This window comes from Epinephelus lanceolatus, chromosome 16, assembly GCF_041903045.1.
Source record: "Epinephelus lanceolatus isolate andai-2023 chromosome 16, ASM4190304v1, whole genome shotgun sequence".
Classification (NCBI taxonomy): domain Eukaryota; kingdom Metazoa; phylum Chordata; class Actinopteri; order Perciformes; family Serranidae; genus Epinephelus; species Epinephelus lanceolatus.
Genome location: NC_135749.1, coordinates 6,723,170 through 6,749,150, shown reverse-complemented (window position 1 = coordinate 6,749,150; position 25,981 = coordinate 6,723,170). Strand labels below are relative to the sequence as shown.

Below are 25,981 nucleotides of genomic sequence, written 5' to 3'. Positions count from 1 at the left end.
GTTTAGAAATTTGTCTGTGCCGCTCTACCCGCACTGACTTTTCAACCATGAAAATCTTTGTATGCATTTACAGATTTGTCTACACATTTGCAAATCTGCATGCAGACTTTTTTAATTTTATAAATGGGATTCTGAATACACATTTGCAGATTCCTGTGCACATTCACAAATCTCAGTACACATTCAGAGATCCTTTTACACATTTACTAATCTGATAATTGATTACACGCAGTTACACGACCTCTCCACGCACATTTTCAAATAGTTCTGCTACAGTAATGGCCCTGTTCAGTCCCATCCACCACTGTTATGTGAATATTTGGTATTGATTCATCAAGATAAACAGTAGGTGATGCAAATTCTCCAGAGGTGCTATTATGCCATTGCAGAAGAAGTAGGTGCAATGAGGTGATGTAATTAAATGTGAGCAAATCTGAAATGGTTGAAGGTTGATGGGGAAAAAATGTAAGAAAAAAAAACTTGACATTTCTGTTTGCTTCATGTGTTAATGTGAGGAAGGTTACAGTCTCCTCATCGCTCCACACAGATCTGTTCTCGTCTCTTGTCATTTTTCATCTCCTCACTGGAAGCTTCAGTGACATTTAAGTCACATGCGTCATATAGGTCATGATTAACTCGCTGAGTCTGTTTCCATTGCACTTTGTTGCATTTTTCATTTATCAATACACTTTTCCATCCTCATATGAAGAGGTTTTTTTTCACATTTGAGGGTTTTCAGGCCCTTAAAGGATCGATCTCTTCAAACTGAGGTGCCTTTTTTCACAGAAGACATTTTGACATGTCACAGTAAAAACACAGGTGTTAATAATAAAATGTTTGATGGCTGGATTCCATTCAGCTGCTTCAGCTTCACAGTCCTGGTATTGTTCATGCTGGCTCACGGGGACACTTGAAAAGAACAGAGCCATTGTTAATGTTATTAGTGACACATGTACTTTTTCTAGTCTAAAAAGTCAGAATGTGTGCTCTGAAATGGACCTATTTTCACCCGGACGTGTCCCCACACATTCAGACGTCATTATATTTCCTGCTGCATGAGAACACTATTCAGTATTGTTTACAGTGCACACTGGGAGGAGAAAAAAAGTGTTTCCAGTAATAGACTGTGAGGAGAGAATTGGAGATTTAATGCAAATGAGCTGCAAATGCAAATGCCTGTTTTACAGAGCAGGAAAATAAACACTTACAGTATATGGCAAGCTGTATTTTTTAGATTGGATTTTGACCCACATTTTTATTAAAAACTTTTTATGATATTTGTTCTTTAACATTAAAGATAAATACCAACACATTCATGGATTTTTTTTTTTTTAACTGAAATTAACAAGATCTGCCTGTATAATGACAATCAGGGACACATGGCCTGTGGTGGACAGCGTTGTATCTGTCAGATAAGATCTGATCTGGTGATGTATTTATCAGTGTGATGTCGGGGTGACTGAGAGCTGTTGAATCACATGATAGTTGATCAGACTCATACATTATTCAGTCCTATATATGTTTCCTATTGTTGCTATTTCAGCCTGCGAGGAGGTGTTGCATCATTCACCAAGTTTTAGCATCCACGTAGTGGGACCTGAGAAATTATATGATGAACAGAGAAAAACACAAAAGGACACAGAGCCTGTGTATTTGGGGAACCCTGTGACTTGCTGCTGCCAATGGCCTCATGTTCGCCCTGCTCCATTGTCATCCATAGGAACAGTTTGCATTTCACAGGTTATTGGCATCCTTTGATTGCATCAGCATTTATAGCTCAGGTCCACTTCATGCTCCATTAGCCTCAGGGGGGGACCATTCCTTTCTCTTATGCTGTTTCACACCTCAGCAGAGGAGTCATGGAAAAGATGATGTCTTGATATCCTCAGGCTAACCCCCCCAACCCCCCACCCACAGGGCCACTGATGAGAAAGGGGACTATTCCCTCTCATATATCCACGGATGAAGGTGATTGGGTGGTGTCCTCAGTGTGCTGCTCTGAACACCGACAACAGAAGGTCCGTGCTCACCGGACGTTGCTTTCACTGTAGGGACTACAGGGTTTTTCAATTGTGTCCTAAATCTATTAGCAGCTAGAAAAGTGCACTCAGTACAGTGCAGAGCTCCACCGGGTTTGTCTGGGGGCATGTGGGTGGGAAAGGTGAAGTGCCAGGCAGGCTGTGTGTCTGGTGTGAATGCACGGCAGTAGTGGGATGAAGGGGAGACAATATGCAAGTGAAATTACCAAGGCGTAACCAGAGAAGACAGGCTATATGGAGACAAACCTCGACAAAACCCCGCCCTACCTCCATCTCCCCTCCCAAACAAAGACCTTTCCCTCCAGGCTCCCTTACAGTCAAGATGGCGGTAAAAATAACAAAAAATGGGGATTTAGTCATCTCGTATTGTGCCTAACTTTAGTGGATCATAACACATCTGGTAGGAAATTAATCTGCAGCTGCTCAGACTCAAAATGAGGCCACACTTTTTTATGGATGTCGGTTTTTGAGCCACAAGGAAGGCCACAATGTGGCCAGCAACAGACCTGGTAAGGCTTGTTTTTAGCCCAGCCAGTTGCTGAAAATGCCTTGTAAAGGTTGGATAAGAGGAGGAATCACGGCAACCATGAGAGGTCTTTAAACATACAGGCATAAATTTGAACAAAAAATATTTGCCTGATGGATCCAATATTTTGGGAGATTAGCTGCGGAGAGACAGATACACACACACATGCTCGACCAAACACATAATCCCCTTCAGACTTGCGCCTGGTGAGGAAAGCTATGGCAGGTACCATCAGGGAAATCCACTGAGTTTCCAAAATTCCATAGACATCCAGCTACTACTTTTTGAAATACCTTGTAGGTGTTCGTCAAGTGGAAATTTCCAATCCTAATCCCGAGGTTGTTGGGACTGTTTAATGGCTCGATGTTGGATGTTAGCTGCTGCTGTGTTAGCTCATGCTAATCGGGCAGAGCAGAGCAAGTCTGGAGATGGCAACAACAAAAAGTTTGCTCATCAGGGAGCTGGGATGGTTTCGGGATCAGACTGCAATGCAGAAAGGATTAAATTCAGGAATTGTTTGATTGGAGAAGTTTCGGTGCTACTTGGCACTGGGTTTTTTCGGTCAATACCATAAAGGTATCAAGTACCAATACTAAAGGGGTACGTCTCTCATTTTGTACCAGATAAAGAGAGTTCACTCTATTGAGATTTTCCAGTGACTTTGTAAGCAGTTGCACTGGAGCTAAAATAATTTGGCTTTAAGGCCCCTACACACCTGGCCGACGGTCAGCAGTTAGGCAAAGCTGGGCCATTGGTGAGCATCTGCCACCCTTACCAGTGAGGAGCGTTCATACCATTGGCCCTCATCAGCGCTAGTCTGTTTTTTTCCCACCGAATAAGCATGTTGAATCGGCGTCAGCCACTGCAGAGCCTGTTTTTGAATGAAATCACTCTGATTGGCAGCTCAGCTCAGCGCACCAGAAGTGAAACTGGAAGTGAGGAAAGTAAACAAAGAGCTTAAGTCAAGAGAGTTACATCAAAACAAACTTGTTACACAAGTTAAGGATATTTTTCTTTAGTCAATGAGCTCTTTAGCAGAAACGTTTCGTGATGGTTTGTGTTTTTGTTCACTGGCGCACAGTAAATGTGCTCTGGTCTTTCAACGCTGGATTGTGTTGTTAATGAGCTAACTGGCAAACTAGCGTCAAGACAGTCTTCCGGTTTCCCTTTTTGAATGACAATTACAGACTACCTCCGTCTGCTGGTATAGAGAGTTATTTTCTGATTGACCATAAGTATTGCTCGTAGTCACAAATCTATATAGAATTATCACCAAACTCTGCATTTCTCCTCAGTTCTACGCTGTGTTTTAATTTCTTTCAGTTCATCTTTTTGGTTTTATACACTGTGGTTAATTAACTAGCTGAGCAGACATCTAAACACTGTGTGTATTCTATGTTTTGAAACACTACTCACCATTGTCAGCTTTTATTATCACTACGGTTGGAGGCATCCAATGTGGCCACTGCAGGCTGTCTAACACCTGAAAGCTTACATCTGTAGTGGTAGTTATTTCAAAATGAAAGCAGGGTGTTGAGAGCTCAGTCTGAGGCCTGAGTCAGAAGATGGACGGGAACATCTGCTTTCGGACACTAGGCTCGTGCTATCATGTGCCTCTGGAGATTACTGAACTGCTACTTAGAGTGGAACATAACGGGAGCATTGTTTTATATTTGTGTGTGTACGTGATTGTGTGTATGAGTGTGTGTGTGTGTGTGTGTGTGTACACATTGCACCAGCAGGTATGTGATTGAATGCGTCATTACACAAGTTGTGTCTTTGTATTTTTCAGTGGTAAGCGATCATGAGTTTCATACCGTCATGAGATGTGATCCATTATTAATCTGGTGAATCTGCAGAGCGAGAAGAGAAAGAGAAAGACTGTTAGGAGGAGCACCGTGTGTGTGCGTACTTGTACATCTATCTTTGGGAGAACCAGTTTGAGTTTTATAGTGAGGACATTTTGGAAAGTGAGGACATTTGGGCTGGTTTTCACTTTAGACAGACCTTCAGGTCTGTTTGAGGGCTGGGGTTAAGTGTTTAGTTGGGTTATGGTTGGAGTCTATGGGAGAGCATCATCGCATGACAAGATCGTAGTCGTGATGATACAAAGAAAAGAAGAGTTTGACTGAAAATAATTTTTGAAGACAAAATGGTTGTTTCAATAAAGCTTCTGATTGCCAAATTTTCAATATCTACAGTTTGATACTTTTCATAGGCAGCAATTTACAAAATCATGCTCAGGCATTTGTTTAAAAGAACATTATGGATTTCCATCCTTGGCTTTAAACCTCTGAAGAAACTGTACCTTGCTAAAGTGGAGGGTACATATAGACCATATGTGTCTGAGGAACAAGGAAGTGCTCTGAGTCCATTCTTTTATCTTGTAACTGTCTCCACAGGGTGCAGTTGTGTAGACTGACATCAAGGCCCAGTTGTTCTGGATCAGAATGATCTGGATTTGGATCTGTGTCCACATAGTATTTGACTTGCTGCACATGGGTTTTCTTTCTCTGATAACAGTATCTTGACACTAGCATTAGCCAGGTAGCTAACATAACGCTGTATCAACAGAGGGTTGACTACACAGTCAACTTAAAGCTTACAAAGCGATTGGTAAAAGAAGCGCAATGCTCACCAGCACTGTTGCCAACTTAGCAACTTTGTCGCTATATTTAGCGACTTTTCAGACCCTTCTAGCAACTCTTTTTCAAAAAAGTGACTAGCGACAAATCTAGCGACTTTTTCTGATGTTATTGGAGACTTCTGGAGACTCTGTTGTGAGAGCACGTATCATTCTTATTCTTCTCAACGAGCAGCGGATGCTGCCATGGGCTGCTCCCCCGCCCCAAAGCACTCACAGGCGGCCCAGTCCTCCCTCCCAGCAGCAGTCAGAGCAGGAGATGTTAACCCCTCCACGTCCAGACTGAAAGTGAATCGCGCATGTGCGGAACCGCCGCTGGCTGATCCCGACCTGGTTTACAGTCAGGGCGGCATGTAAATGTAACATTTTCTTTGTCTAATATAAATCACTGAAAGAAGGTTCATTTGTAGTTCTAAACATATTCAGGGTGGTTTTTTTACTCAGTTTTTGTCTCTCCCACGACGTTATTCCTCTCTCCTACAGCGGCCATTACAATTACATGCATACGGACAATTATGCAAATTAGGCGATGACATCATTTAGCGACTTCTAGCGACTTTTAGGACAGCCAATAGCTACTTTTCTTACTGAGGCGTTGGCAACAGTGCTCACCAGCAAGGTCCAGTGTCTGCCAGCCGATCTGCTCCCAAAACAAGCATTTCTTTTCTGTATTTGCTGTGATAGAGAGTAGCCTAGCTAAAGCAGCGGCAGTGACGACACTGGTGCCTTTCTGAAAATTCCAGAGATTTTCCACTTCAAGCACTCTGAGTGAGCGCAAGTTGCTAGGCATGACGCCTTTTCTCTAGATGGCTGCATACTCTCGCTATACTCATTGAGAACAACTGAAAAAAGACCCTGGTGCAATAATTTTGTTTTATATTGACAGCTATTATTTTACGGGGTATTAATCCTTTGTTCCCTCTTTTGTCTCACTTTAATGTACTGGTAGGATTTACAGGTAGCATAATGTCTACTTTGTCTTCTTTATCACTGTGGCAGTCAAACAAATCAGGTGCAAAATTTAAGAGTTTTACTGCATTTGGTTCCTGAAATCCACCCTGAATCCAGCCTTCTGCTGAGATCAGGATAGTCCTGGCTTTGGGGATAAAGATATGAAAGATGAAGGTTTGATCCAGATTTTAACAAAAACTGGATGACGTGATCTAATCTGATTTCACAGTCCTTTATTTTTCTTTTGAACAATTCATTTTCAAGGTTTGATCTGAAATCCAATCAGTTTACTTCTAAACAGATGCATATTACTGCATATTATCAAATATCTGAGCAGCTTTTTGATATCACACAGTGTGAGGGATTGACGCAGCTGTCAGAAAATAAGACTTTCTTCTAAAGCATTCTGACAAACATCCACTGCTTTTTACACGGAGGTGATAATTAGATCAGTTCTCAGTTATTTATTTTTCTTTTTTTAGTCGTATCTGTGTGGAAAAAAGCCTCTGAACCAGCACTGAGACCGCCATCATGACACAATCTCTCACTTCCAAGTTGTGTATGTACCTCGCTCGTTCCCGTTCTCCTCCAAGGTCATATTTCCACAATGCAGGTTTCCCATCTGACAACCCCCTCTCCCCTCCACCCCCTTGTCCCATCAGGACCATTAGCTTAAACTCAGCGCTCTGGTGGCAGCGCAGAATAATCACGGTTGCTCGACACCCACCTGGTTAGTGTTAGGGAGCTGCCATGTTAAGTGCCGTGGCGAACGGCCCGGGCTGCATCACGTGGACTCCAGATAGATAGTGTTTATTTAGCGCTGCATCTGTTTGCTCAAAGAGACACTGTGCAGAGCTTGGCAGCGCGCAGATGGCTGGCCGGCGGCTTCTCAAAACGGCCGCTGTCCACGCATGCTGCCGCTGCGCCACACAGCATCCCAATAAAGCAGCAGAACAGAGGGAAAAAATCGCCATGCTGCACCAGGGGGCTAGAGGCAGTCGGGGAAAAAAGAAATAAAGAGGACAAAAGACAGAGGGAGGGACATTTCTCATTGACCAAAGGAGAGGGAGATGAGAGTCTTGGAAAGCCGAGGGATTGGAGAGTGTATTTAACAGCATTTCTGAACTCCGCTCAATGACCCTCCATCCATTGGTCTAACACCCTGGAGAGCACTTCAGAAACACTCGACACTCGCTCGTTCACAGCGCTCCCTCAAAGCCTGACAAAGTTGCTATTTGGATGTTTTTCATGCATTTAACACAGTCCTAGAAAACTCCTAACACACACACACCTCTCAGCGTTTAGTTTTGGATTGGAATCAGATGGTTCGCGCAGGGTGTGCTCGTGTGTTTTCATGTCAGAGACAACATTTCAAATACCATCATTTCATTAGAGTTTGTCTGGGTGACCTGTATTGTGTCCATCAGTGAAGCTGGAAATGTTTTCCAGTTGATAATGTGTCTGTTTTTAGAGTGGACTGAAATTTGGGAAACATTTAACCTTCATAATAAGCACCCTCAGCATCAGTTAAAGCATCAGTTAAGTACATTTTGGTTGTTGTGTGTGATGTGTAATTGTGAGCTATAATTATAAAGCAGCATTTGTGTGCTGTGGGAAAATCTGACATCCAGGACTTTTATATTCACATTATTGAGTCACATCAAAAGGCCTGATGGACAAAATAAAAGAGGAAGCATAATATGGATGGTAAAACTCTCAAGGTTATAGACATTGTGGAAGGTTTTGAAATTTAAAGAAGCGCTGGAACAGGTACTCTGATTATTAGAGAAGTATCAACAATTCTGCTGTGCTGTTCTGCTTCACAGAGCTTTTTAGCATCTTTGTGTTGGTTTTACAACCTGCAAATTTGCTGTTTTGATTCAATCTTTAAGGCTGCTTTCAGACCTAGAGTCGTCTCCTTTGGTCTGAATCAGGGACTCATGTTGTTCCAAAGTTGTATAATTGCCTAGAGTTGGTTCGTGCGTGAAAAACTGCTCCTGATTGGTCAGAATTTCCATGCGGGAAAAATCCAGGAAGTAAAGCAAACGTTGAAGAAGAGTACACTTGCAAGATAAATGTGACACTTTCTAATGTCACAATGGAGGGACAGCTACGCAGGTTGATTTTAGCGCTGCTCATCATGGACTATATTGCTGTCATTGTTCATTTTAGTCAAACCATACAGTTTGAAAACGAGGCGCGGCTCCAACTAGAAAACAATGTTTTGATGCATTGGATGTGCTGAATGTGCATATTAAGGCAGTACAGGAGGAGGTGCACATTAATAATCCTCCAGGACTGTAACATGCTCATGTTTAACCCAAACAATGTGTCATGTGACTGCAGTTGCTTCACATCCAGGTCGGAACACCTTCTCACCACAAACCAACCGCACCAGAGTTCGTTTGGAACCAGACTGAGACCACGTCTTCAAGAAAGTCTCGGTCCGGTTGTTTTGATGCACACCTGAGTGTGATTGCTGTGTTCACACCTGCCCAAACGAACCGCACTGAGGGGGCAAACGAACTGGAGTTTGATTGAACCGAACAGGGCAGGTGTGAAAGTTTTCATCAACCTGGTTTCCAGCAGCAGTTTTTAAAATGCCCTGATAAACCCTTACACTTATCAGGTTTTGGTAAAGACCATCACTGAAATAGAATAACACTGAATACTGGACTTAGGGCCTGTTTACACCTGGTATTAACGTGCATTTCGGTGATCCAAACAGAAGTGGACCGCTGAGACACATCGCGGTTCACACCTGTGTCTATCATGTTTCTCCAGCTGATCACTTGTGTTCAGATTTTGTCACCACCTACGTCACATATGCTAGGTGGTCAAAGGGCTCCATGTCATTATGTCCACACTCTCACCAGCAGTTTGTGTCGGCACAGCCAGAGATATCGTTGTCAGCAAAACACATCTCCTTCCATAGGGCAAAACGATGTATGGTCAAACATTTCGTCCAATTTTTCGTAAAATAAGCAGATTAGAGTGCTATTGTGCTGTCTAACTAAAGGCCAGTGGGTTGAGTGACTGCATCACAGTGTATTTAATGCTGTCACTTATGATCGGATCATCCAAGACACATTTTAATCGCAGGTGTAAACAGGGCCTGAGATTCATCAGGCCAGGAGAGTAAAGCCATGCTCAGACAGACAACGGCACTGCGTAACAAAACCCAGACCCTTCATTCATGTCATTGAGACAATCAGTTGACACTGCAGAGGTGCAACACAAAGGGGAAACACACAGAATATTTGAGCCTGTGCAGTGTTTCAGTATCTGATAAGCCTTCAAACTCATAGATCTAATACTCAAACTCAAACTTAGAGACCAGTACAGATAAAAGTACAGATACTTTTCATGTTGAAGTCTGGAGTAGTGTTCACAGCCACTACATAATGCGCTGGATGGGTTCCCTCTGCTCCTTTTGTGGGTATTAAAAAGCCATATATTTTCATGGCCTCTTGTCCGATGCATCATTTGGATGTATCTGCTCATGCTCGCAGTAATTTGCTTGGAGTGCGGTGGTAATTGATTGCCCTGGGTGGGTGAGGGGGTGCACTTGCCACGTCGCTGTCTCCCTAAATCACATCTCGTGGCTCGCCTGCCTCTGTGCGGACCGCAACCCCCTCGCCAGACACAGTTCGTCACCACACCACGACAAATGACACACACAGACACATGTGGACAGATTGTGTACCATCCCCCTTTCTGTATCATTATTCTGTACCATCCCCCTCTTCCAAGGGGCAAAGTGTTTTTGTGTTTTTTCTGTGTTGTGTGTGAGAGGACTGCCTCGTTTTGTCCTCACCCCCCATCGTCACTGTCTGTCCTCTGCTCTTTGAAGGAACGAACATACTGGCAGCAGCATTTTGGACAGAATTAGCCTGAGTTCTTTCAGGTGACACATAAGAGCTGGTTTCTTTTCTAAATACGATGCCTGTTTGCTGTGCCAATGTGGCCGTGACAGTAAGAAAATTCACTCATCACTCATTTTGAATAGATTTATGAGTTAGGTTGGGTGGGTAAGGGTCGGGTTATACTCATAGAGAATTAATTCATATAATGACGATCCTGTCGGAAGGATAAAAGTGTATTGTTCCGAACAGCCACACTTGATGACTAAGTAGAAAGCCCTCCATTATAGACAGTAGGGAGGTGCGATAACATTTAAATGTGGCGATCATGGTGTACATTTTCAGACAATCGCCAACAGTCACCAAAAGTGGCAGAAATAGTTGTGTCGAGAGTGAGAAAGGAGAGCGGGAGAGAGAAATTCAAACCCTGCTTACTTCCTCGCCTCCACACACACACAGCCAACAAACACAGCGTGAAGAGGGTGTGAAGTTGGGGTCTCTGACGCTTGTTGACCATCCGACGAGCAGTTCTGATTCAGTATACTGGCAGTTTTTGTGTCAGCATGAAAACAAGATTGCCAGGACTCGGGTAGATTCCTCGGTGGAGTCCAAACTCAGATGCATACTGTAAACTGTGCACGAGACAAAAATAGATATGTCAGACGAGATGAACTCGGTGTCACACAAAGCAGCAGCCCAGTTTCCAGAATAAGTGTTGGCACTGTACATTGCTGCAAGCCACGGATACATTACATTTATACATCATTATCTTGCGGATATGTGGAACTTAATGTTTCAGCAACGCGGTGGTTAATATGTGGTGAGGTTTGGGCGCAGAAGTCACAGAAGTTTGGGGGCACAATCCAAGCTGGAAATGTGGCAATGTCTCGGTAAAAAACAACCGCTTATCATGGCGCTATCCCAACAGGAAAAACAGTCAGCTCGTAAACTACATCACCACAAATCTAATGTATTCATGGTGTGTAGAAATGCACAATGCAAACATTTTTTTCTGGTGACTGGGCTGCAACGATTAGTCGACTAATCGATGACCAATCGACTATTAAAATAATCGGTGACTATTTTAGTAGTCGACGAATCAGTTTGAGTCATTTTTCATAGAAAAGTACTATAAAAGTACCCCAAAATACTCTTACTGCAGCTTCTTATGTTCAAATATTGGCAGCTTCACACACTCTCCCATGACGGTGAACTAAAACCCTTTGGCGTGAGTACGAAACAAGACATTAGATGACATAATTTTGGGGTTTAGGAGAGACAGACCGACATTTTTCAACATTTTAACACATTTTTCGATAAAATGATTAGTCGACTAATCGAAGAAATAATCAACAGATTCGTCAACTATGAAAATAATCGTTAGTTGCAGCCCTACTAGATTAATTGACACACATTAGACATGTCAGACAGACAGGAGAGGTGGTCATGACAGTAAGTTGTGGAACAGTGTGATAAAATTGCTGGGTTTGTGATGACACTGTTCCACACTAGGAAACAGGACAGTGATGTAGGTCAACCTGTGATGGTGCACGTCAAGAAAAACAGTGGGTGCGGACATTTTACAATACACGGTGTTGCCATCAAGACTTTTACTTACTTTTACTAAAATTTAATAGTAATGATAATATACTAAGACCAATTCACTCCATCCTATCATTAAAGGGCATGACCAATAAGATGTTTGACTGTGCAGTATTAAGATATTTTATTGTGAGTGTGTTTTTTACACGTGAAATATCTTGTTTCTCATTTAGAAACATCCTTTGTTCGTGTGCTCTTTTCACAAGGACAGTATTTTGTGCACATTTTGCTTCATTATCTCTTCTTGTGATCATTTCTTGTATTGAATCTTGTAGGCCAACATAAGCACCATACTTGCGCACTGGAGAAGAGTGAAGCAAGTTTTTGTGTTGCTCCATTCTGAAACTTCACTATCTGCTCTATCTGCTGTTGCTGTGTTCGGTGTTTGCAGCGTTTCTCTGTGGAGCAGCAGATCGGAGGAGGCCTGTGCTCTGTCAGTCAAACCCCTCCCACTGCCCCCACACTGACACTGCTAACCATAATGACAGACACGGTTAGGATCAATTTTTCCATCACATGTTGTTTTTGTTTTGCATCTTCGAAGAATATAATTTCCAGGAATGAAGCGAGAAATATCATTAAAATGTGACAGTAACTCTCACAGTCTGTGCGAAGGAGCTCACATGTCTCTGTTTAGTTAAATTGACTCATTGTTAGCATTTATCTGAATTTAGTCTTTTCTAATGAAGTAATTAACGTTGTCACTGTCAAACTTTGCCTTACTGACGGTATAATCACATTTGATGTAGTGGAAAGTCTCTTACATACACATACTCCCATAGAGGTGGCATATAGGTCACAGATGTAGGTCAAAACGTATGGCGAGATTAATGTCAACACATCACTGCAGCCTCTCAGCAGTGACAGTAATCTGCACGAGGCCACGGCTGACCAAAACATTCAATTTAATTCTCCCAAACAGAAAATTGTATTGACTCCTGTTTCACTTTGATGCATCGAGACGGTCCGATAATGTGAAGACAGAGCGCAGAATATGAGATGTGGGCGGAGCATGCCCTAACATGTCAAATTAAACAGACACATACGGCAGATGGACTCCCTTGTCGTGACTGATTTGGATTTCAGACTATGTTGTATGTCATATCTGTATAGGATCCTTGCTGTATATATGATATGTGTAGTCTGAATCAAGAGAGATTAATTTATGGATATAAAGCGTTGGTAAAGCAGAGGTAGACTCCATGTGAGGTTAATGCCTGATTATGTGGATAAGCACTATAATCTGTCAATATCATAACCCTCTGACCATCAACACAGTTTTTTAATTTAATACCAAAATATATCACTGCACAGGACACACCACTTTATATGAGATTTTAGTGGTTCTTTATTTTATTCTTACTATATAATGACGAAAACTCTGTCTGTGTGTCTGTTTCATGTTTTTCTCCTCACTGACTTGGTCAATCCATGTGAAATTTGGCACAGTGGTAGAGGGTCATGGGAGGATGCCAATGAAGCAATATTACATCAATTGGCCAAAGGGGGGCGCTATAGCACCAGATTGAAATTGCAAACTTTGAATGGGCATATCTCATGCCCCGTATGTCGTAGAGACATGAAACTTTGCACAGAGATGCCTCTCCTCATGAGGAACACATTTGCCTCAAGAACCCATAACTTCCGCTTATATAGATTTTCCGCCATTTTGAATTTTTTGAAAAACACTTCAAATGGATCTCTTCCTAGGAAGTTTGAGCGATCTGCATGAAACTGGGTGAACATAATCTAGGGACCAATATCTAAAGTTCCCTCTTGGCAAAAGTTGGAACTTACTAAAACTGAGCTTCTATAAGGCAATGAATATTGCGGAGGGCGTGGCTCATCACATAAAGGTGTATAACATCTCAAGGGTTTCACCCATCACCACGCAACTTTGTAGGCATATGACCACACATAATCTGAGGGGACCCCTCCATTATTGACCCCATCAAACAAAATGGGGGCGCTAGAGAGCTCATTTCTTATCTAGGCCTAACCGCCATATGGATTTTTACTAAACTTGGTAGATATGTAGAACAGGACGCCTCAAGGTGACTGGAGAAATTTAACTCTAATTGGCAACTGGGTGGCGCTATAACAACAGAAAAATGCTTAAAAATGGCTAAAATGCGACCGATCGCCGTGGCTCCCCCTGTGGACCAATGTTGAGGTTTTTTCTAATTTTTGGTATGACTATGTCATGGTATGGTATGCTGTACTCAATGGGTATGGACTAGTATTGATATATTTGTGGAAAATTATTATATATTTTTTTAATAACTTTTGAGCAAGTGATTTAAAGTTATTATCAAAATGTCAAAATGCATCAGTACAAATGACACACCTCTTCACATGGGATTTTAGTGCAGTCTTTTACTTTTGTTTTATTAATATTTGTTCAAAAAAATAATTTTCATTTAGTGAAGTTCACATTAACAGCATTGAAAGCTGCAGTGATCATGGGAAGTTGGTATTTGGAGTCTAGAGGTCAATATTCAGTCAGTAATATTAATTGATGATAGATACAGTACAGGCCAAAAGTTTGGACACACCTTCTCATTCAATGCGTTTTCTTTATTTTCATGACTATTTACATTGTAGATTCTCACTGAAGGCATCAAAACTATGAATGAACACATGTGGAGTTATGTACTTAACAAAAAAAGGTGAAATAACTGAAAACATGTTTTATATTCTAGTTTCTTCAAAGTAGCCACCCTTTGCTCTGATTACTGCTTTGCACACTCTTGGCATTCTCTCCATGAGCTTCAAGAGGTAGTCACCTGAAATGGTTTCCACTTCACAGGTGTGCCTTATCAGGGTTAATTAGTGGAATTTCTTGCTTTATCAATGGGGTTGGGACCATCAGTTGTGTTGTGCAGAAGTCAGGTTAATACACAGCCGACAGCCCTATTGGACAACTGTTAAAATTCATATTATGGCAAGAACCAATCAGCTAACTAAAGAAAAACGAGTGGCCATCATTACTTTAAGAAATGAAGGTCAGTCAGTCCGGAAAATTGCAAAAACTTTAAATGTGTCCCCAAGTGGAGTCGCAAAAACCATCAAGCGCTACAACCAAACTGGCACACATGAGGACCGACCCAGGAAAGGAAGACCAAGAGTCACCTCTGCTTCTGAGGATAAGTTCATCCGAGTCACCAGCCTCAGAAATGGCAAGTTAACAGCAGCTCAGATCAGAGACCAGATGAATGCCACACAGAGTTCTAGCAGCAGACCCATCTCTAGAACAACTGTTAAGAGGAGACTGCGCCAATCAGGCCTTCATGGTCAAATAGCTGCTAGGAAACCACTGCTAAGGAGAGGCAACAAGCAGAAGAGATTTGTTTGGGCCAAGAAACACAAGGAATGGACATTAGACCAGTGGAAATCTGCTTTGGTCTGATGAGTCCAAATTTGAGATCTTTGGTTCCAACCGCTGTGTCTTTGTGAGACGCAGAAAAGGTGAACGGATGGATTCCACATGCCTGGTTCCCACTGTGAAGCATGGAGGAGGAGGTGTGATGGTGTGGGGGTGTTTTGCTGGTGACACTGTTGGGGATTTATTCAAAATTGAAGGCACACTGAACCAGCATGGCTACCACAGCATCCTGCAGCGACATGCCATCCCATCCGGTTTGCGTTTAGTTGGACGATCATTTATTTTTCAACAGGACAATGACCCCAAACACACCTCCAGGCTGTGTAAGGGCTATTTGACCAAGAAGGAGAGTGATGGAGTGCTGCGGCAGATGACCTGGCCTCCACAGTCACCGGACCTGAACCCAATCGAGATGGTTTGGGGTGAGCTGGACCGCAGAGTGAAGGCAAAGGGGCCAACAAGTGCTAAACACCTCTGGGAACTCCTTCAAGACTGTTGGAAAACCATTTCAGGTGACTACCTCTTGAAGCTCATGGAGAGAATGCCAAGAGTGTGCAAAGCAGTAATCAGAGCAAAGGGTGGCTATTTTGAAGAAACTAGAATATAAAACATGTTTTCAGTTATTTCACCTTTTTTTGTTATGTACATAACTCCACATGTGTTCATTCATAGTTTTGATGCCTTCAGTGAGAATCTACAATGTAAATAGTCATGAAAATAAAGAAAACGCATTGAATGAGAAGGTGTGTCCAAATTTTTGGCCTGTACTGTATATGAAACAGAGGAAGAGAGGTGAAGAGTCCTGATGTGATTTAAAAAACAATGTTTCCATATTAGATTCGCTAAAAAGTTCTTAAAATGTTCCTGTGACCATATAAAATTTAAAGTAGTTTCACTGTACATTACTGTAATTTTGGTTAGACCCGGACCTGGCAGTGCAGATAAAGATGGACAAATATATGGTGCAGTCAAAATCATTTTGGTGCATGTCACTTTAAAAGGAATATCTACAGCATGTAAACAGAAATAAGTATTTGGAGTCCTGACTACTGTAAATCTGCACCAGCAATAAACCCCAACCCTCACAGGGCTGGCCTCGTCCCACTCTACCATCTTAGTGCAATATGGGATCACGAGCTGGCTCTAGTGCGTGAATATAAAGGGCTTTATTGTAAACTAGGGCAGAGGATGTTGTGTTACCAGCCAAGGAAGGTCCCTCGGGTGTCTCAGCTCTGACAATGGGCCCGGCTCTTTCTCTCCAGCTCCAGCTCCTCTCCTTATTATTCTAAAGGGGAGTGTGCAGCTGATCAGAGAGTTGTGATGTTGGGATGATCATGCTGTGTGTTGAGTAATAAATCTGGTTGGATTGTTTGAATCTCCTGCTGTGACAGACTTCAAAGATCTGCACCTAATGAAGCAAAGCACTCCGCGGACTCCGCTCTCTCAGGGTGCACTTTACACACACAACAAGCACAGCAACCTGGGCTTTGTTGTAGCTCCTGACTGTTTGGTACTGTATGACTCTCTCCTAAGGATTTATTTGGTTGTTTTTTTAAAGCCTTTTTATACATGTAGCGTATTATTCAGTGCAAGGCACAGTGTCCTCTCAACGTCCACCGGCCATAATCCGTTGGAGAGAAAATCTAGGTTAAAAAATAACAGTTGATGCTCGTTACTGTTCAACAATGGCATTATCACCACAGCGCATTTTGTGTTCTTGATGCTTATTAAACACGCTGAGTGCATTTCCTTCGTCATAAAACATTTGCAAAGACAGTTTTCAAGAGAATTTCAAACATACATTGTTTAAATCCATGTGTGCTCGCTAGCAGTCTTCTGTTTCCCTTCCTTTGTTAGCTTATTCCTGCATTTTCTTACAGCCACATAGACTGTGCACAAAACTACTCACCCTCCCTTTTAAGACATGGAGATAAAAAGCATATTTTTATTTGTAAGTGTGTGTATTTTATTTAAAAGTACCTCAAAATTGGCCTCTGTGTGGTGTTTTCAAACTTGGCTTGTTCCCATGAATGTTTATTGACTTAGAATCACTTGTCCTTTAAATAAAAGCTGTGTATTTGCCTTTTTAAGAAAAAGAACAAGCAGCCTATTTAAAAAAAAACAATGAATCACGTGACATGTATGGATATATAACTCAAAATGTTAACTGTATCAGTCAATGAACATCAGATCATTAGTATCATTGGCTATAGAATAAGAAACCAAAGTATATCAGTGTGCAAGTTCTGAACTCTCATGAGTTCCTTTCACACATACACTGCAATCTGAAACTATGTAGACATTACCCGGAGGAGCTGTATGTGAGAATGCAAATGTCCGAATCAGTTGGATCGGACGTGAAACGGACTTTAGTTCAAGGTCTGTGTAATGTCCGATTGAGCCCATGTGTGAATAGAGCAGGTGATCGTCTGGAGAATTCACAGCAAGCAAGCTGGCGTGTTTATGATGCTTCTATCACGAGGGTTGTTCGAAACTGGAAGAAAACAAACATATTAGAGTGAAGAGGAAGTGTCATTTACACAAAGACAGTAACGAAAATGTCTAACTGGAGAGATAACTAGATATGGGAACTTCTGTCAGTAAAGGTCAACGCCGAAATCGTTGGACAAATTAAAGAAACGGCAAAAGACCAAAAGCCCCTTTTACACTGCCTCTTCAAGGTGAGAATTTCATGCCTTTATGCCGCTGCATTGTTCTGTATAAAAGGTAGCTACAGTCGCAGAATGGAGGGACAGAGTTGTCTTGTCTCTGAACCAGGGACGGAGGTAGTAACAGTCTGTATAAACTGGACAGCCAGCAGGACGTGATCATGGGCACAGCTGTGACGTTTTGATGACGTGTCGTGTGTGACTCTTCACAGGAAATGTGAAAAGTAGCTTGTAACTGTTAGCAGTTAGTGGCTAACTCAGAGATGAACAGCGGCTGACAAAGTGCAGACACATACATTGGGAAAACAATGATTGTTGTTTCCATGTTTATGCCATTACTGTTTATAGAGCGTTGCCGACGCATATGTTATATGTCACAATAGAGGCCAGTGCTGTTGTGTTAAATGTCATGACCCTCATGCCTCTTTTGAATCTGCGATGCCAGGATGCTGTCCATAATTACACACTAGAGCGGTACGTTGCTGCAGTTGTTTGAGTCTGTGTAAAAATGTGTGCCACCCTAATTTCCAGTGGCCCTATCTGGCCGCCCCTATGAAAAATTTCCAGGGTCACCACTGGTTGTTTTGCCTCTAGGGTCAAGGTTGATGCTAACTCCCTTCACGTTACCCAGCAGTTAAGAAGTGAGACACAGGAACTTTACCTTGGTCTCAAGGAGCTGCAGTGTTTATTCATGGACAAACTGAAACCTTCACTGTACCTTTACTACCACTCGACAACTTTACAGTTAATTCCTCTCTGCTTTGATCACCAACACCTGTCTGCTCTCAGCGCATACACCATCACTCTCTGTGTCTCTCTCACGTTCTCACTATGCACACACTGCGCACTGAGCTCAGCAGGGTGGGGGCGAGGAATGGCAACGAGTCTCTCTCTGCATGTTCTGCAGCATTTGTTCAGCTTCCTGTCACATCTCTCGACCCCGTAGCCTATTTGTGAAAATAAATAGCTGGAGTGAAAGTTCTGTCACAAAACTATGTTGTTACATATCCTTGCACATTTTTTGGATGTCTTCTTAGTGGGTATACCTGCGGATCACATAGACTACACCACTGCCTCAGCGTTTTGTCCCTCTGGGACCCTCTAGTTTACACGTAGGCCTCAACTCACTGCAGGTAAACCACATAACAAAGCACCAAAACAGCCCTGAGTAAAAAGATGAAGGCAATTAATCATTCATTAATCAAATTAGCCGCACAGATCACACCATCCATATGTGAAGCACTTGAGTTTTCAGACACTTTTGTTTTCTTTCTTTGTCAGACTTTGCCAGTGGCACTAAGCTGACAGAGTCTGGTTGAGCTGACAGAGTAGAAACTTTCTGTCCTTATATAAGGTCTCACTTTTTTTTCACTTGACAACTTGCTGCATTTCTTTAAAGTAACCCAAAAAATGCTTACTAGCAACAAAGTTCTGTTGTTCCTCAAGTTGCCTTTCATTTTGTTTCAAGTCCACATTTACTTCGATGTTCAAGTCATCCATTTGCAAGTCATTGTTGACGCTAATCCTAATCCTTTGTTCTCCTTCAGCTGTTCGAAACGACCGGAATAAGAAGAAGAAGGAGAGCCCAAAGCCGGAGCTGGCAGAGAGCTACGAGCTGACAGCCGAGCTGGAGACCATCATTGAAAAGATTCGCAAGGCCCATCAAGAAACCTTCCCCTCCCTCTGCCAGCTTGGCAAATACACCACGGTGAGTTCACTGTCCTGTGGTGCTTTCTGCAAGTATACATCTGAACAGCAGATCAATGAGCGTGTTTAACTTTGGTTGCACTTCTTTTCTGAATCATAAACATATCAGAGCTACAATGTGTCTTTGACTCCGTGACCCTGTTTTACTGATGCTCCTTTGATCTGCTCTTGCAAACTAGCCGCAAGTGCAGAGCTCATAATGATAATCAATCTCTTGTACTGTACTCTAAATCCCCCTGTAATGCAGCTGGAGAGTACACTGCTGACTGTCCGGGCGAATCCTCACCAGCATTAGTGCTTCTTCTTCTCTCAATAGCTATTGATTGGACATTAAGTGTGATGGAAAGACAATAAAAAGCATGCATCATAGCAGCACCGTGCAGCTAACACATCATGACTTCCAGCTGCGTCTCATGAGACGGACCAGAGATGGAGGCAGGGTTTGTTTACCCCAGTTTTTATATATTGCGACAGCGAGAAGAGAAATTAAAAAGGAGGTGTCAGGACTGGAAGACGTTGCAGCTGCCAACATCAAATCCTCGTCAGGGAAATACTTGCCAGCCAGACAGCTGCCCATCCGTCTGGTTGAGGCAGACAGACACCAACTCGACTCTACATGTCTGAAAGGTGGAATAAATGCAGCTAATCCAACGAATCATTATCTGCTTCCGTAAATCAAAACAGGCGATGGATATGTGCGACTGAGTTAAGCTGGGTGTCAAGAATACTTGTCAGGGTTTGTGCAGGCTTTATTATCCCTGTCATCTCCCGACATCAAGGTTGAGAGTTCTGTGCTGTCCCTGAACCTCCCTCAAACCCTCAGACACCGGGCCCTGTGCTAAACTAACAACCCATGAAAGGCCAGATAGTGAGGGGATGCTAATCCACGCAGGACCTTGAAGAAGAATCTCGTCAGTTGGACACATCAGGCCCTTGCTTATCCAGTCTCAAAGCGGCTGACCCTGCAAAGGACTGCGCACTCCCCTCATCTGAGTGACAACGAGCTCCTCTACCCCCTGAGGAGCACTTCTGCACTCGTCACGACTCGGTGCAAAAGTTGGAGGTCACGCAAATGTCGAGAGAACCTCCAGAGCGAGTACTCGACGGCGCAAAACCCTTGTTGGGCTGAGTTGTGTGACGCTTTGACAGGCAAGCGGTTGGAGCTGCAGGACGGCTGATAGCTTGATAGCAAGCAGAGATCGCGGCGCTTTGATTGACACGCAGGCATGGCAGCATTGTGCAGGGAGCTGACAGCGTCTAATGTGTTTGTTTTTAAGCTAACTTACATATAGATTACAGTCAGCGCCAGTGAGCTGTGATTGACACCAACGCTCTACAAACAGGCTTCTGTAGGGAGTGTGTGAGAGCAGGAGGTGGGAGGTGTGCGTTTAATGATTTGATGGCACTAGTTTTGGAAATCTCATGACACCTGTCAGTCATGTAAAATACTGTTTATACAAAGACAAACAAATCCGCTGAGCAGCCATAATGTGCAGTAATGCCTCTCTTGTTGCGGTAATGAAAATCATTCAGTCACTGACAATAAAGTTTGGAGCTGTGATGGGTAAGAGAAGCTGAAATGGAGCAAACTGGCATACAGTGGAGCTATTAGCTCTCCACTGTGTGTAGCTGCATGCTGCTGTCGTTCCAAAGTACAGTAAGCTTCCATCTCCATAACTCTGAATTTTCCCCCTTTCAATCCCAACACAAAGCTCCTAATCGCTGTAACCCCTCTCTACTCCACCCTCATCCCATTCCCTCTCCCGCGAGACACTTCCTGATTTTTACAAAATAAACAGTCTGCATTGAGGCAAAATCCACAGCTGAAAATGGTGGGACATAATAGCAAAAATCTTGCTCCCTGGTTATGATATAAGCCAGTGTTTGCTGTTTGTTGGAGTGGCAGTCGAGCCTCAGATAAAGCCTTAATCTGGATCAGTGGTAATTATGCTTGCTCACAGACTGTGAGAAGTTCCTCATTATTACAAGCGATTGGATCCTGATGCGCCTTTTGAGTCCTCCTCGTCGGAAACAGAAGAGGAGCTCCCGCGCCCCTAGATTAGGTTAAAGCTCCAATTATGTGGTGAAATATTCAAATCCTAGTCTGCAGTGATTTAGGAGTTCATTGCTGGGTTAGCGGAGATAGCTGTGCGAGTGAGAGGGCTTAGCTCGACAATGAATAACGCTTCATTGACAGTGATGGTGATGAAAAACGAGCCTGGCAGTTTCAAAGACAAAATAAAACATTAGCGCGCGGCGGGGGCCCCGGCGGCTCCAGGCAGCGGCGGCGGAGGCTGCTGCTGCTGTAGAGCACACGGCCCAGCCTTAGAGATATTAGCCACATTACAGTTTGTCCGCCGTCGCTATTCGTCACAGGTGCTGGTCGCTTTTACAGCCATTTCCCTTTCTGCATCTGTACACACGGGCCTGCTGATGTACTGCGCAGGGCTCATTTCTACACTGCCAGCTTCTTTTCTAATGTCGCAAGTTGTCTAATTTGTTTGGATAAATGTTCATAAATGAAATTAGAATTCCCCGGCAACTTCCTTGTTTCGCTCTATTGAATTATGGGACTTGTGTAATTGACTGAGATTGCAGAGGGGGGGTGGAAAAAAAAAAATCCAACTGCGAATTATCTCACCCTCCTTCCTCCTGAGCTCCCTCTTTTTCTTTGCTTTCCCTCTCCACCCAGAGGGAAGAGCAAGATAAGTTGCTTTAATATCAGCCACCTCCATCCCCCCCGACATATTGTGCAAACACACACTCTCTGTCTCACACACACACACACACACACACACAGATCTCGGCACCTCCTCCTTCCCCATCAAATCGGATGTCAATCAGTGGAATGTGCGTCCGTAGTGCTGTTGTGTCGACTGCAGCTCGTTGTCTGTGATTTAAGCACGGCCCTAATGTGCCTCTCACTTAACCCCAGATCATATTTAATGATCTCGCTCTCTCTCTGCTGTTCTCTGTCTCCCTTTATCTCCCTTCCTCGCTCTCGGGTGGCCACACAATAGATTGTTTGCTCGTGACAGTGTCCAGCAGCCGCGGTGCTAACTGCCTCGCAGTAACAACCTCAGGGGGATTGATGTGCTGTGAAAGCGGAGGGCCGCTCCAGCTGTCTCCACAGTCAGTTCAGCGGGCTGGTTGGGGCTGGAGGGCGCCGCTGTATTCAAGCGCTCTCATGCTGAATGAGCTCCCGGGGCTGGGCTCAGACTGATGTTGAAGTTTGCCAACATATTGAGTACATATTGGATTTTCAGCAAAGGGTGTCATATTAGTCGGTCACTTTTCCCCACCAGCTTCTTTTTCTTTAACAGCTTCAGGGGCTAAAACCTGGCTCACCTTCCCGCTGAGCTCAAAACTGGTTTGCTCTCCAGAGATCATTTCATCGTTATTTTCTTGGAATTTTAGGGTTTTAGTAATCAAATTCAAATGGGGAGACTTTACAGTCTGCAGTTTAAAACTAATGGTTGGTATTTTACAGGCTGCTTCTGGCTTTTAGGATCAGGTTGTTTTAATGTGACTCCTTTTAGGCCAACAGATAATAAATGATTCAGTATTTCTGTACCAAACTGTTATTCCTGGCAATATGAAATAAGCTTAGTCATGCAAGTTTTTTCCACGCCAAAATTCAACATAATTAACATAGTGTTATCTGGCCCTTTTCCCTTTCCCAGTGTATGCCTTAGGTTGTAATTCTCCAAGATACAACTGAGCAGACTGCAGTGCAGAGTGGGCATGGCCCCCTGGTCACTACTAGTGTGATAGGGTAACTTGAACCCATGAACTCCTAAAATTCTGGCAACTGCCCTTTTTTTTCTTTGAAGGAGAGCCAAAAAGTTCATGTAGAAGAAAAAACTATTACACTTACTTCGGGGCGAGTGGGTCATCCACTAATCGGAAGATCTGTAAATTCAAAATTACAATGGCAACTTGTTTAAGGTATGAGTGTTCTGGCCAAATGCATTCAGTGTTCAGCCATTCTCACTCCAACCTGGTCAGATATCGACGTTTGGTCATGGACTTTCCACGCTGAGATAAGACACGCAAGGTCCCCTGGGTGTGTTGGTTGTTGACATTCTGGGACGCTGTGTCTGTTTTCAGTATACACAGTTTGCATATAGCCTCTTCCAAATACATCGGTAGAACACCACAAATTGACGTTTTTTTTTGCACTCAACAACTAAAGTATGTGGTTGTGTTTAAGAAAAAAGAACAGGGTTTGGCTTTATAATCACACGGGAAGTGAACACTGGCCTCCTGGGTGAAAGTCCGTGGTTGTTGGACCCATCCACCACCCTTCCTTCAGACCCTACTCGGACTTCTGCCCCCTTAACTTATGTTGTTGTCCCTCCGTGTTTCCCAGTTTAACAATAATGGCAACTAGCTGTTTACCATGCCGACGTGAAAGGATGACTTTTTTCGTTGGTGTCTGACGCCGGAAGTCACTGGACAAGTGGTGGTGTTCGACGACATTGGAGTGAGACAGGGTCAGTGAAGTATCGTTGACAGCAAAGGGTAGCAAGCCTTGCCTGGTACATAGCAACTCTTACCCCAAGCTTTTATTAGAAATGGGCAGTCATTTCAGATTTACCCTGTTTTTATAAGTACATTTTATCATATTCTAATATGATCGCTCCTTTTTTTTTTCCAGAACTTCCTCCATATTTAGGTTATTAATTGGAAAATTGACCTTTGCACATTAACAGTAACCACCACAGTTTTTAAAAGGTCACATTATGGCATTTTGGTAGACTAGTAAAATTAATGCAAGCAGATGAAAAGCTCAAAGATCTGAGTGTTTGAGTGTCACGATCCAGCAGCGAGGTGTACAGTTCAAACGCTTTTAATCATGTGTAGGAGACCACATAAATGAATTTCCTTCATCTGGCTTCCAGTGTAGAGTTCTTGGTCTGATGCTGCTGCAGAAGCTTCTCTACCCTGACACAGAATGAGGCACAGAATGACAAATTACAGCATCTTTTGCATAAATGGATAGATTACATAACACCCCTGTGACCAACTTTAACAGAAATCTTATAGCTTGTCTTTTTCTTTTGCTGTGTTCTTCAGAAAGCTGCAGGGTAGACATGTGTACGCTCCCTCGGTTCCACTGTTAAAAGTTAAAAAGTTAAAAAATCAGAATTTAAGATTGACTTGTTAGATGCTATAGACGGATTTCCTTATCTCTGTCCAGCTTTAATATTCCCTTTGTCTGGGTTTTGATATACTTTGGTTATATAATGCTTTATTTTCCTAGAGTCCATTGCTTTGTCTGTCAATTCTATCTATTATTTATCTGCTTATACAGCTTGCTTTAAAATTGCAAGGCCTTAACGCAGGGTTTATTCTGATTTTCCAATAGAGAAGCTACAACGTCAACATTAGGGAGTACCAATAATATTGGCTAAAATACACAAAGAGAACATGTTTCTCTCTGCCCACTCTGATCAGTTCTCCCGTCTGTCTCTCTGCCTCACGCTCCTGACTTCTTTCTTTCAGTACAGTTGTTTATCCTGAATAAATGGCCTAAATGTCCAAGGAGTTTGTTTGGAGACTCAGCGTACTCTTTGTCAGTGTCTCTTTGCAGATGCATTTATGATCTGAAAATAAAAGGCTATGCAACAGTCAATTACAGTTGCACAAAGGCTTTGTTTCCTCCTCTCCTGAGGCCTGTGTATCATACTGTGTACACTCCTAACATATCACAATGCTTCTGCAGGCCCAGGCCGTGGCACAAACCTTATTGATGCTGTCAAGAGCACTTTTTATATAGCTGTTTGTTGTTTGTTTACATGCTGAAACTCTAGCCCTGTTACATAATGGAAAAAAGAGGGAACGCAGTGGACTCAGAAACATATATGCTACTAGAAAAAATAAAACTGTAGCACTACTGATCAGGGGCGCGACTTCCAGTGAGATAGCGGAAGTGTCCAAAAAAACCCCCAGCAACTCCACCTCTGGATGGCATATCAGTGATCTAGAGCAGGAATGTCCCACTGTCACACCAGTCCTTATTCACGATAAAGCGCACGCCTCCCACCCTTCTCTTGCCAGAGTCGTCTGTCCTGTTCGATCAGCATGTGGAAAAAAAGATACCTGGTTGGATGACGCTGTCTGGTATTCTAGGGTTTAGCCGAATTTCCTTGACAAAGGATATTTTCGTTCCCAAAACAGATTTGGCACGTCGTCCAGTTTATTATCTAACACCTGTGCAATTGTTAGCAGAATGCTAGTTGAGCTGGTTCCCATCTTCTCCATCTTTTCCTCAATGGTTACTGATGTTTAAAACACAACCCGCTATCAGAAGTTGGCATAAGGAAAGTTTTAAGACTAGTGAGTTGATTTCCTCAGCCGGATGAGTCGCTTGCAACCATACACCACCATCGTCCAATACCAATCTCAGAAAGTCCCACCAACTCTAGATTTAGCACAAATTTCACAGAGCTGATGGAGAGGCGCCTGGAAACGCCTGTTCCTACATGTCATTACATTGGCTGCTCACCAGAGAGCACTCACAGGTTGATTTTTTCACCCTAAAACGTCCTGGTCAGTAAATATCTTGGTCACATAAAAAACCCACAATGTT

At 43.0% G+C, this 25,981-nt stretch overlaps 1 protein-coding gene across 2 annotated transcripts in view; it reads left to right on the top strand.

Moving 5' to 3' along the window:
* LOC117263000 (retinoic acid receptor beta-like) overlaps positions 1-25,981 on the top strand; it is a 269,912-nt gene that overhangs the window by 212,083 nt on the left and 31,848 nt on the right. For both annotated transcript variants that reach the window (XM_033636123.2, XM_033636124.2), the window contains one exon: positions 19,227-19,387. In XM_033636123.2, the coding sequence (XP_033492014.1) occupies positions 19,227-19,387 (161 nt within the window). The remainder of the gene's footprint in view (positions 1-19,226; positions 19,388-25,981) is intronic.